Source organism: Eublepharis macularius, chromosome 2, assembly GCF_028583425.1.
Source record: "Eublepharis macularius isolate TG4126 chromosome 2, MPM_Emac_v1.0, whole genome shotgun sequence".
NCBI classification, from domain to species: Eukaryota; Metazoa; Chordata; class Lepidosauria; order Squamata; family Eublepharidae; genus Eublepharis; species Eublepharis macularius.
In genome coordinates, this window is record NC_072791.1 from 68,736,658 (window position 1) to 68,750,313 (window position 13,656).

Sequence of the window (13,656 nt, forward strand, 5' to 3'; positions counted from 1 at the left end):
AAGCATCTGAGGCATACTCCCAGCTATTTCCAATGGTTTTCCTTTGTTAATAGCACTTCTGTGCAGGAAAAAGTGGCACAGCATGTATGTTTGCACAAATGATTGATTCACTGCATCATGTACAACTGATAGAAAGCTGTGGGTAATCAAACTTCCTCAATGCATGTAAGCACATAAGAAGAGCCATGCTGGATCAAACAGAAGGCCCATGGCGTCTAGAATTCTGTTCACACAGTGGCCAACCAGCTGCCTTTAGGAAGCCTAGAAATGGAATTACTGCATGTCCCAACCGTGCTCTTCAGCAACTGATATAAAGAGGCACACTGCCTCTGGTATTGGAAGGAGTAGATATCCATTGTGACTAGTATCCATTGTGACTATCAATGATAGTCCCACCCTCCATAAATTTTTCCACTCCCCTCTTAAAGCCTTCCAAGTTGGCAGCCATTCCCACATCCTGTGGCAGTGAGTTCCACAGTTTAACTATGTGCTGTGTGAAGTACTTCCTTTTTGTCTGTTCTGAATGTCCCACCCCTCAGCTTCAGTGGATGACCCTGGGTTCTATTATGAGAGAGGGAGGAAAGCTTCTCCCTGCCCACTCCATCACATGCATAATTGAATAGATCTCTGCCATGTCTCCCTTTACTTGGTTTTTTCTAAGATAAACAGCCCTAAGCATTTTAACCAATCCTCACAGGGCAGTTGCTGTAGCCCCCTGACGATTTAGATTGCTCTTTTCTGCACCTTTTCTACAGTATTCTTTTTCAGGTGCTGTGACCAGAACTCAACACAGTATTCCACATGGGCTCACCATAGATTTGTATAAGGGCAGTATGATAATGGCAGTTTTATTTTCTATTCCTTTTCTAATTATCACCATCATGGAATTTGTCTTTTTTCACTGCAGCTGCACACGGGATCAATATTTTCATCAAGCTATCCACTACTATCCCAAGATCCCTTCCTGGTCTGTTGCTGCCAGCTCAGATCCCATCAGTGTATATGTGAAGTTGGAATCTTTTGCCCCAATATGCATCACTTTACACTCACTCACATTGTATCTCATTTGCCATTTTAATCCCCATTCCCCCAGTTTGGAGACATCTTTTGCAACTCTTTGTAATTAATTTTTGGTTTAACCACCTTAAATAATTTGGTGTCATTCCCAACTTGGACACCTATTTATTGACATCTTCAAAGAACTTTAAAAGGTTAGTGACACCTGTTAATATCACAGGTGAAACATAAAGTGGGTACAGATGTTGCTTTCCTGTCCCAGATACAGATGAGATTTTGCAAAACACTTAATGCAGACACTTGAATTAGCTTGGAAAACCTCAAATTTATATTCTACCAGCTCTGAATTTTAGAACACTTTGAAAGGCAGGAACCAGTACAATAGCTATACTGCTTGCTTGAGCCTTAAGAAGCCAGAGTATAGGCAATCTATCTATCACTCTTTCAACCCACAAGTTGATGGCTGATAATGACCAACCACCCCCATGATGGCTGCACACCTCCACAGACAAAGGTTTGAGACCGGCACCAAGGCAGGCAGCAGGTGGCTCCATATCTATACCCTTTGTGTTCCTTGAATGATGACATCATTATGCCACATTATTGCATTTAGGTAAATATGATATTAATATAGGGAACTTTGGGTTATATTTGGGTATAATAAAGCTTCATTGTTATGGGTTCTTCTTAACCAACGTACATATTCCTGGAGAAATTTTTTATTTTTATTTCAAATTTTCAAAATCCTACCGAATTTAAAATTATACCAATTTCTTCTAATTTTCTTCAAATTTTCAAAATCCTACCAAATTTAGAATTATGCCAACTTCTTCAACCCGAAAAAAAATTCTTTTTAGTAATACATTATCCATGACATCAAGTGTACTCACGTGTACTGTAACTTGAATTCTACTTCCAACTCTTCGCGTGTCTGGAAATAGAGTGGGGGGGAAAGATGATACTCATGCAATACTTTTTTCCCTTTTCAGGGGCAGTTAATAATATTTTATATCTTGGCATTTTTCTTCCATTCTTCTACCTAATTATTAATCACTGGGTGCATAAAAATTATATATTTTTGACAACTCCTCTTTCCATTTTCAAATTACTGCCAACACTGGTTATGATGTAAAATATGGTTGTTGAGCACCAGGTGGAGCCTGGAGATCTCATGGAATTAGAGCTGATCTCAGACAATAGAGTTCAGTTCCCCTGGAGAAAATGGCAGCTTCTGAGGATAGGATGTATGCGCCTATACCCCATTGAGGTCCCTCCCGTCCCTAACCCTTGCCTTCCCTGGGCTCCAGCCCCCATATATCGAAGAACTTCCCCACCTGTCATAAACAACCCTAGGTATAAGACCCTTTCTGGTAGACTCATTAGGGTTGCTTCCCATTCATGATTTCTATGGATTCTTCATATTTTAAAAGTTGATTATGAAGCAGAAAACTTATTATGGAAACTGCATATTTTTGTTGAAGTAAGTAAGGTAGAATTGACTCTCTATTTAGTGCTGCCTTCAATTCCAAAAATATGTGTTTAAGAAATAGGGATACTGAAGACAGCAAAGAAGAGCATTACATTGAATGTTTTCTAAAAATACCATGTGTGGGTTGGATCCTACCAAGCAATAGCAGAAGAGAAATTTTACTTGAAGCAGCTCTGTTTGCTCAAGACATTGCTTTAAGATCAAATAATATATTTCCCATTGTTGCTATGTACAAAAACCAAAAGGCTATCATTACAGTACATTCTGGAGGCATGGTATGATTTGACTGAAGGAAGTTCATTAATGGAAAAGGGAGTTGCTAAAATATACCTTGAGCTATACCTTGGGCAAGCAGAAACACAAGACAGAACAAAGTCAAGTTAATTAAGCAAAAGGAATCCATGGGATCCAACTGAGTGTTTTGTAATATAATCTAACGGGCTGTAATAATCATTAAGCATTAGTGACTTGTTTTACAACTTCATATTTTATTATCTAATAATGTGATCAAAACTCCACGATTCTACGAGATTTCAGCAAGTCCTTTTATGTCTTCTTCATTTTGCCTCAGTGATAAAGCAAATGCCTGGAGAGTTCATAATTTCCTAGATTAAAAAGTAGTAACTTTTTAAAACTCTACTTAAATTCAGTTACAATTAAACTCAAAATCAGAGCTCCATTTTTCAAAATAGACAGCTAGACAAAGAGATACAATTATGGGCTCACTTTACTTAAAAATTATAAACAAACCCTTCTAAGCTTCTACTTCCCAAGTTCTTGAGACTTAACACCATCAATTTGTTAATACAAAAGCTAGCACACATTGGTGAAATCTAATATAATTCAAGGCATGGCAAATCTAGGCATGCCTTTGTTTTGTCATATATTTCCCACTCTAATATTATCACTTACTTGTGGATTCAATTTGAAGGTGACACGACTAGTTTTTCCAGGATGCAGTTTGGCAATGTCAAAGAGAACTGTGTGGAGGTCATCATCTTTGGTGAATGTATCTTCATCACAGATTTTCAGTTCCAGAACATTCTAGTAACAGAAGCATATTCTGGTAACAGAAATTTTTGGAAGTCTGTATTTTGAGTTTCAAAGAACCCAAGAATGAAATCTGCAGGCCAGGATATACATTTTCCATTTGCTTAGGTGTAAGAGGAAGATAACGGCCCTGGAACATTTAATTTAATTTTATTTACTTCATTTATACCTGATGATGATGATGATGGAGAGTACCTTCAAGTCATAGCTAACTTATGGTGACCCATGGCGGGGTTTTCATGGCATGAGACTAACAGAGTTGGTTTGCCATTACCTGCCTCTGCCTGGTCTTCATTGGAGGTCCCCCATCCAATTACTAACCAAGGCTGACCCTGCTTAGCTTCTAAGATCTGACAAGAACAGGCTCACCTGGGCTATCCTGGTCAGGACTCATTGATACATACTCCACCTTTTTCCACAATGGAGACATAAAGTGGCTTACATTGTTCTACTCTCCTCTGTTTTATCCTCATCCTTTGAGGTAGATTAGGCTGAGAGTATATGAATGCTCCATGGTCACCCAGCATGCTTATGTGGCAGAGTGGGAATATGATAATAATCTTAATAACCTTGTGCTTATATACGGCCCTCCAGGGCAGATTAGTGCCACACTCACAGTAGTTAACAAGTCAGTGTCATTATTATCCCCATCCCCACAACACACACCCTGTGAGTTAGGTGGGGCTGAGAGCTCCCTAAGACAGTTGTGATTTACCCAAGGTCACCAAGCTGGTTTCAAGTGGAGGAGTGGGGAATCAAACCAGGTTCTCCAGATGTGAATCCTGCAGTCTTAACTACTACACCAAACTGAACTTGGAGTCTTCCAGATCCTAATCTAACACAAATCAAGTCACAGTCATTGGCTAGGATACAGAGAATTCTGTATTAACTCTGAGCAAATTCAGTGGGATTTTTCACTTTTTTCTTTTGAACAGTTTTAAATTGTATTTCGATACATTTGAACATCTATTGAATGCTTTAGCCACACTTTCTGGCCCATCATTTGGAACTTTTTGTACAATCCTAATGATTAGTTATGGGCATCTACCCAAGAGATCCACTTACAGTGGTATCGCAAGAAAGCATGCTGCTTCAGGCCAAAAAAAACCCTTAGTAGAGGCACAGGAACTTAAAGATTAGCACATGATCACTAATGAACAGGGCTGTTAAGACAGTAGATGAGGTGATCAATAGGCAAAGAACTCCGGTCAACCTGGTGGCCCATGAAACTGGATAAATCATGTATTTGTATTATTTTTGTTGGGTTTGGATGGTGAACAGAGGGGGAGAGAGAGGTAATCTTTGTCTGGGGACCCATAGTAGCAGTCTTGGCAATGAAACAAAAAAAATTATTGAACCACTGAAGAATTTATAATATACATTGGCTTACGAAGTTTGCTTTTCTCATATAATATATATTTCCAGAAAGAGTCATTATTCATAATTTAAGCCTGAATAAAGGTAAGAAGTATAATTTTAATCAGCAGTGTTTTACATTTAGGGCATTTCTCTTATGTGTGAAAAATAACAAAAACAAGTACTCAAATTTTGCCTGCATGTTGGCACACAGCATGAGAGGGATTGGTGGAAACAGCAGCACCCTCTTCTGCAAAGAGAAATGCCATTCCATTGGAGGTGACTGGTGGCTGGAAACATGCTTATATTTTTATGCATGAAAAATATCATTGAACCTCAGTAAAATATTGTCTGTCCTAAACAATCAGCAGCAGCAGCAACATTTATATGAAATTTTGCAGAGCCAGCCAAATAACATTACAGTTACCCTATTTGCTTTCACTACAGTCTACTGAGGCAGCTTAGGGCAAAGTCCAACTCTCTGTCCACAAAAGGGATAATAATCCTGGATGGCCAATTCATTTTTCAAAATGCTCAATATATATTTTTATTCTATAGAAAGATATTTTTTATGGGACAGAGACTAATAATTCTGGGGGTGTTGCTTTCCTTATTTACTATCTTTGTTTGCTTATTTTGTTAACAGAACCTGAGAGATCATCCACATTCATGACACCACATAGACGGGATCCATGGTCATACCTTTATACGACTGTCAATCCTGTAGCAGAATGATTGATTCCACACTGGATTTTTACTGTTGTAGACAGTTGCAGTTCGGACATTTTCAGAAGAAGCAGTCGGTAGTGACACAGTCACATAGCAATCGGACTCCGTAACTGTATAAGAAGAAAGTTATTTATAAATAGCAGTCTCCTGATATTGGGGCACTTAGAACATTTTTTGGTTCGGTGGGGCTTATATAGTCTTGAGAACCAGGCTGGTGTATGCAAGATTAGTTAAATATGCACAACAGTCTTTAGGTGGTACTGTGCAGGGAGGCATGATGGTTTGAGAGGAATAAAAGTAGTCTTGCATCACCACAGAACCTGGGCTTTCTATAATGTCTGCTTGGTGTCGCAGTGGACCGTAACCACAGTCTTAATGCAATGGAGTCCACCTTGTTTCCCCAGCTACAGCAGTCATAATCTGCATATCACAGTTTCTACAGCAACATACAAAAAGGAGGTTTGGAATCAAGAGAACTCACAGGAGGAATTCCAAACACCTACAAGTGCTTAAACTTCACTTGCCCCAGGGATAATCAGGCCATTGTTCCATGTCTATTAACACTTGCTCTATTTTCTGGTTTTATTCTGCTATTGAACTTGGTTTATTAGTATTACACCCTCTCTGACTGGAGGAGAAGCATCAGCCTGGTAGTGTATTTACAACTAGACATGGGCACGAACAGCATTACGAACGGAAAAAAACCACAAAAAGCCCATTCTTCTGTTCGCGAACAAGCCGTTCATGAGGCCCCGTTCATGGCAGGCAGCAGCTGATAGTTTAAAGGGATCTTTTAAGGGCCACGAACAACGAACATGTTTGTGAACAGGGTCATGTTCATTACTGTTTGTTGTTTGTTGTTCGTGGATGGCAACGAACAACAAACAGCTTGTTCGGGGGCGTTTTCCGTTCGTACCCATGTCTATCTACAACTCTGTGCTCTAAGACGCCTCTCACCATGGAGGGTGCTGAGGGTCCAGCCCCAGGGCAGAGATGAAACTTAAAACAGAACAGCTACTCCTGGCAGAATGACCAAGGCAGCTCAACATAAACTTATCTAGTAGCACCTTTAAGACTAACCAGCTCTATTGTAGCATAAGCTTTCGAGAACCACAGCTATCTTTGTCAGATGCATCTCGGCTCTTTACCGTTTTGCAACTTCAGACTAACACGACTAACTCCTCTAGATCTATCAACATAAACTTATGATCCATTTACGATATAGCCCCTTGTCAGACTACCAAGAACTATTATAAAACTCATACAAGGCTAGAGAGAGGAAGGGAGGCAAGAAATATTGGATGTTCAGTTAAACATGGGTAGGTTAGCTACCTCTGGATTGAGAAATTCCTGGACACTTGGGGATGGAGCCTGAGAAGGGTGGAGTTTGGGGAGTGGAGAGACATTAGTGGTGGGATATAATGCCATAAAGTCCACCCACAAAAGCAACCATTTCTTGCAGGGGGAACTGATCTCTCAGTTGTAATTCCAGTAGATCTTCACACACACACACACACACACACACACACACACACACTGTAGGTTGGCAACTCACACACACACACACACACTGTAGGTTGGCAACTCTAAATATGGGCCCTATTTCAAAATAATTTGTTTGCTTTGCACATGGACAAAGGGTGGGTGGAAGGTTTAGGGAGCTATTTATTTATTTATTTATTTATTTATTTACTTTGGATTTATATTCCACCCTCCTCACAAAGGGCTCAGGGCGGATTACAACAATTTAAAAACATATTAGAATTAATTTATAGAATTAAAACCATAAATAGATTTTTAAAAAGATTTAAAAGAGAAATTTACTCATAAAAATACACTAATTATAGTGCATGCCTTGTCCCAGGACTCCCAAATCCTTGATACATCCAGGACTGCAGGGTAGGGTTGCCAAACTCCAGGTGGGGCCTGGTGATCTCCCAGGATTGTAACTCATTTCCAAACTACATAGATCAGTACCCTGGAGAAAATGGCTGCTTTAGAAGGTACACTCTATGGCATTATACAGCGAGGAGATCCTTCCCCAAACTCCACCTACCCCAGGCTCTATCCTAAAATCTCCAGGAATTTCCCAATCCAGAATAGGCAACTATATGGTAGGCATAGACCTTCCATCTTCAGCCCATTTCCAAATACTACCCCCAGATGAATTTTAGTTTAAGCAAGTATGACTTCTCTGAATAAGCAAACTCAAAAAGGTTGCACTGGATCACCAGTCAGAGGAGAAACAATTGAATTTGCTTGTGTGTAATGTGCATAGAAGGAGAGAACAGTATCTTTCCTATCTGCACAGATAAAATTGTTCAAAACTGTCAAGCCTCCCTGCCAATTGTCAGTTTTGCCAGACATGTGAGAAATTGTGCAAGTGCATCACATGCACACGCTTTTGGTGGGCAGGATGATGGCACTTGAAGAGGTGACATTGTCAGCCCGGCAGGAGCTTGTGCACGGCATGCTGGCCCAGGAGGTTTTTTGCTTCCCAGGCCCCTTCCCTGGGCCTTTCCCCACCACTGGCCAGGCGAGTGGGGGGGGGGGACAAAGACCAAGAGTAGAGGATCCTCTGCTCCCACTGGGGACTGGCAGCTCTCTGTACATATAATGTTACCAAATTTGCACAGAACATTGTCCTCCCTCAAATCTAAAGATTTCAAATTTCAAGCAGATTGTACAAAGAGGTTCAATTTTACCGATCCCCTCAAAGTAGGTGCCTACTGGTGCAGGTACACTGAAGGGCAGTAGCGTGGCAGATCTGTCAAAGGCAAAGGCCCAGATCTGGGGAGAAGCCTAGCCCTACTTAACTCCTGAAAGGCCCCAAGTAGGCTTGCCATCCCTCTGCCCCCACCTGCCAGCTCAGCTCATCAGGCTAACAAAGGGGGAGGCACAAGGGAAGAAGTGCATGCACACACTCACATGCTCCCCACCATGCCAGTGATAGAGGAGCCGCTGGGCATGCTGAAGCTGAGCTCAGTAGACATCGCCCATTTGAAGGCAATTTCTACTGAGCTTGACTTCCAGATGCCCTGCAGCTCCTGTGTCACATTCATTTCTGGTGTGACAGAGTTGCCACGAGGTGTGATGAAGTTGAGCTGAGGCTATTTCTACTGAGCTCGGTTTCAGCATGCCCCATAGCTCCTCTGTTATGTCAGAAAATGACATTATTTTCTGGAGCTACACAGGAGCATGCACATGGGAGAGAGCAACCCCACTGCCCCCGCCTCCGAGCTACCTGCACCCCCAGTTTGGACCCTGAGACCCCTGGCAACCCTAACCCCAAGAGGCAACTGAGCTTCATGAGTGCTTGAAGCCCTGAGACAGGCTGGAAGGGTTCAGAGACCCCCAGGCAAGGGGGGCAGGATCTGGCCCGAGAGCATGGCCTATCCAAGGGATATCCCCATGGTAGAAGGTACAAAGGCAGGCTGATCAAGCAAGTGAACTATCACCTGGTAGCTGTGTGAGCAAAAACTTTTTGTATAATAGTAAAGAGTCCAGTAGCTCCTTTAAAACTAACCAACTTTACTGTAGTGCAAGCTTTCGAGAACCACAGTTCTCTTTGTCAGAGAGAACTGTGGTTCTCGAAAGCTTATACTACAGTAAAGTTGGTTAGTCTTAAAGGTGCTACTGGACTCTTTACTATTTTGCTACTACAGACTAATATGGCTAACTCCTCTGGATTTATTTTGCACAATGTTAGCATTGCGCATGTTCCAGGTGACTGTTAATGAATCACAATGCAACACATTTAAATCTGCACAATGAATCACTTAGTGGCTGTAATTTGCAATAGAATCATAACAAGTATTGTCCATTGACTTTCAAATGGAGTTGTGTGCTTAATTCCTTGGCTATTAATTTTTTAAAAATCCTCCCCCTATCCCAAATATGCTTCAGTACTGATATCTTCTTACAAAATCCTGGTAGATGCATGCACAGGCAAACTGGGTAGCTGGGAATGCAGCACCCCGGTACCTAACTCCATGCCAGTTCCATGCCAGTTAATAGATTTCATGTCACAAATACCAATTCATCACCTTATTCTTCCAAACTTTGTAAAGAGCAATATCTGCTCTGTTTATTACAGAAAACCATGTAAACAGAGGACATTGGATAACCAAGAGAACAATTTTAAACTTTCTGGGCCAGCTGCTATGTGTAGAGCCCCGGTCTGTTGATCTTAAGGAAGTTGAAAGGCTTCCTCAAACTCCTTATAATTTAAGAATACTTCTGAAGTTCAGCAGTCCCACAATTCCAATTATGCTTCTTAAAATGCAGAAATGTTGGAGTACCTTCGAATCTCTGCTAGCAAAGTTTTTTTCTGATAAATGTGTAATCTCTCATTCCTCCTAAGCAACATTCCTCCTTCTGCCTTTAATTATGATGACTCTGTGTTAGCTAGCAAGACAACGCCAACCTTCCCATTCACTGCAAGCAGAGAGAACCTGGCTCACAACCAACTGCTACTGTGCAAGAAAACTTTTCTATTGAAACACACACAGATGTCCAACTTTTCTAAAACTCTGCCTGCAGGAGAACATAAAGATACAGAATCAGTCTTGCTTGGTTTAAAGAGATCTATTTAAAATCTGCATTTTGAGAGCTGCTCCATTTTTTAAAAAAACTATGCTAAAAGTTGGGTCCAAGGAAAGTCTCCTATCAAGATGAAGTTAAACCTCAGTCACAAGAAGCTCTCTTAATAAATGTTGACCTAAGTTTAAACCAAGACCTTACAGATAGTTATGCTAACCCCCCAAACACTACAACATTAAACTCTGAAAGAGCAGATACTCTAATAGACCTCTGCAAAAATAATTCTCAGTCTAGATAAGTAAAGAAAATTCTTCTTGACAAGTACATTGCAGTGAAAGTGAGGGAGAAGCTATGGGCCCTCCTATCCTGACTCAGCTCCTGAGTTGCTATTCCTAGCAACTCAGGAGCTGATTACTTTGCAGCAGCTCTTCTCAGATCTTTGCAACTTATCAGCGGATCAACAACCCACTACTCGAGCAGAAAGTCTGTAAATCAAGGCAAAGGCTGAAATTGATACTCAATCTACGAAGAAGGACCTTGTACCAATCCCTTTGGGCTAAGGCCCAAAAATTCAATTAAATTCCTAATATGGAACATTGCAGGCTGGACCTCCAAGAGAACTGATGACTCCTTTAATTCTTTTTTGGCCCAACAAGACATCATAAAGACCCACTATCCATAGCTAGATTTACAACAAACAACCTTTTAGCCATACCAGCAGAAAGGAAAGGAAGAACCAAAGGAGGCTTGGCTCTTCTTATAGCTACAAGATCCCATGTGACATTTACCCGACTGATATCTTCTGAATGTTGGGCTCAGGCCTGCATGGTCCAATATAGGAAACAAACCTTCCTGATTATAAATGTTTACCTTCCATCCTATGGCACCAGAAAATGGGCACATGAGGTAAAGGCCAGGTTTAAAATTATTTAGACTCACTGCTCACTTTACCACAGACAAAGCAATGCTGCTTCAAAATGCTGTGATTTCAGCAAATACCACAGACACTGTGATTACAACATATCAATGTCTTATCTTTGGTTGGACGCAAACCCTTCCAAGAAAACCTCGTAACCACAATATCCAACTATTAAAGGAAATAAATCAAAGATCTGATTCAATGCAGATTGTTATGCAGCAAAAAACAATCTAATGGTCAAATTTAGAGATAGCCATGAACAGGAAAAAACGAACATGATGCTTGTTGTTCATTGCCATCCACGAACAAGGATTCACGAACATTGACAAACATGACATGTTCACGAACATGTTCGTAGTTGGAGGTTCGTGGGAGCCAGAACAGCCCCCTTGGGACTAAGCTGAACTTGAGCTGGGGAAAGGAGAGTCCATGGGTCTCCCCCTTTCATGTCATTTTCTTTTCACAGTAGGAAAAACTGGATTGTCTGCTGGAAGCTAATTGAGGAGTTACAAACTGACCTTCCCAATGTCCAATACCCACCAAATTTGCAGGGGAAATAGTCCTCACTGTCCTCTGAATACTTCCCAAGTTTCAGAGAGATTGGACCCCGAGAAACGCATGATCCATGGGTCTCCCCCTTTCATGTCATGTTCTCTTCACAGTGGCAAAAATGGGACTCTCTGCTGGAAGCTAATATGAGGGGTTACAAATTGACCTTCCCAATGTCCAATACCCACCAAATTTGCAGGGGACATAGTCCTCACTGTCCTCCAAAGACCCCCCCCCCCAAGTTTCAGAGAGATTGCACCTCAGGAAAGGCATGATCCATGGGTCTCCCCCTTTCATGTCATTTTCTCTTCACAGTGGCAAAAACGGGACTGTCTGATGGAAGCTACTTTGAGGGGTTACAAACTGACCTTCCCAATGTCCAATACCCACCAAATTTGCAAGGGACATAGTCCTCACTGACCTCCCCCCCCCCCCAAGTTTCAGAGAGATTGGACCCTGGGAAAGCCATGATCCATGGGTCCCTTTCCTGTCATTTTCTTTTCACAGTGGAAAAAACTGGACTGTCTTCTGGAAGCTACTTTGAGGGGTTACAAGCCAGAAGGAAAGCCAGAAAGAGCTCAGGCAGTCCATGCCTATGTTGCCAGGGGAATTGATTGAAAGGCACCAGACTGTCTGTCTTCACGAACAGCTGACAAACAAAGAGGGCTTGGAATGAACACATGTTCACCAGGAACGGAGCCTGAGTCACAAACAGCTTGCTCGCGAACAGTGGAATGGGCTGTTCATGGTTTTTTTGATTCATATTGCTGTTCATGCCCATCTCTAGTCAAATTCCAGCAGTATAGGTTAAGTAATGCACCTAAAATTCCCCCAGAGCTCAAAACCCTACAGCAGCATTACAAAAACCTATTAGCAGAGAAAAAACAAAGAGCACAAAGAGTCTCCTGGACCCAGATGATTCAAGCTTGTAAATCAAATAACCAGGCAACCTTTTGGCACTTAATCAGGGTTAAGCTCATACACAGCCCCTAAGGATAAGATGCAATATCTCTCCCTGGCTTTGGGAATCTCACTTTGATGCATCCTATTCATTTGAAACAGACTCACATACTTCTCTGGAGACCCAACTACAAAATCTTCCAACATGGCTACCAGTAACAGTTAATGAAGTAAAAAAACATATAAATCAACTGAGACCTGGCAAAGCCCCCTGCAAGTAATATATCTCCAGAGATGATAAAATGCAATATTGACTGATGGACCCAAATGCTCACTGAACTTTTCACTCACATCAATCTGTTGGCCCATATTCCTTCAGACTGAGGCCTTGCAATTATCATCCCAATATATAAGAAAGGAGAAAAATTGAATCCTGCCAACTACAGGCCAATCAGTCTCCTTAGGCTGCTTCCACACACGTTGGATAATCCACTTTCAATACTCTTTAGTGACGATTTGAAACTGATTTTCCATGTGTGGAACAAAAAATCCACTTCTAAAGGATTACGAAAGTGCATTGAAAGTGCATTATTCAACGTGTGTGGAAATGGCCTTAGTGTTGTTAGTAAACTACATTAACTGACTAGATTGAGAAAATATATTGATGAACAAACAAGCAAGCTTCACAGCTGGCCATTCTACCATAGATCAGTGCCTGTTTTGCACCACCTTGTGGAGAAGTACAGCTCTAAGCCAAATGGAGCGCTTAATGCTGCCTTCGTGGATTTCAAAGCAGCATTTGATAGCATCCCCAGGAATAGTCTGTGGGCAGAGCTTGAGAACTCCTCATATGATCAAAGACTCTACATACTTATCCACTTTCTACATGAAAGAAACTTCCTAGAAGTCAGATGCAGTCCTCAAGGCCACCTCTCCAATAAGATCCCACTTGACAAACCATTTAAGCAGGGTTGTATCTTGGCCCTTCTACTTTTCAACTCTTTAGTGCAACCTTTAAGAAGCCCAAGATTCCATTCACCAAAGCTTGCTGACAAAGCAATACCTGCCTTACTATACACAGATGATATTGTCATCTTATCCCGTT

The 13,656-nt window shown here is 41.4% G+C and overlaps 1 protein-coding gene across 1 annotated transcript in view; it reads right to left on the reverse strand.

Moving 5' to 3' along the window:
* The window catches only part of LOC129323402 (cytosolic phospholipase A2 epsilon-like), a 69,790-nt gene that overhangs the window by 38,936 nt on the left and 17,198 nt on the right, over positions 1 to 13,656 (reverse strand). Inside the window, exons 4-6 of the mRNA XM_054969935.1 lie at positions 5,615 to 5,751; positions 3,419 to 3,550; positions 1,908 to 1,948 (exon numbers count right to left, since the gene is read on the reverse strand). Of these exons, the coding sequence (XP_054825910.1) occupies positions 1,908 to 1,948; positions 3,419 to 3,550; positions 5,615 to 5,751 (310 nt within the window). The remainder of the gene's footprint in view (positions 1 to 1,907; positions 1,949 to 3,418; positions 3,551 to 5,614; positions 5,752 to 13,656) is intronic.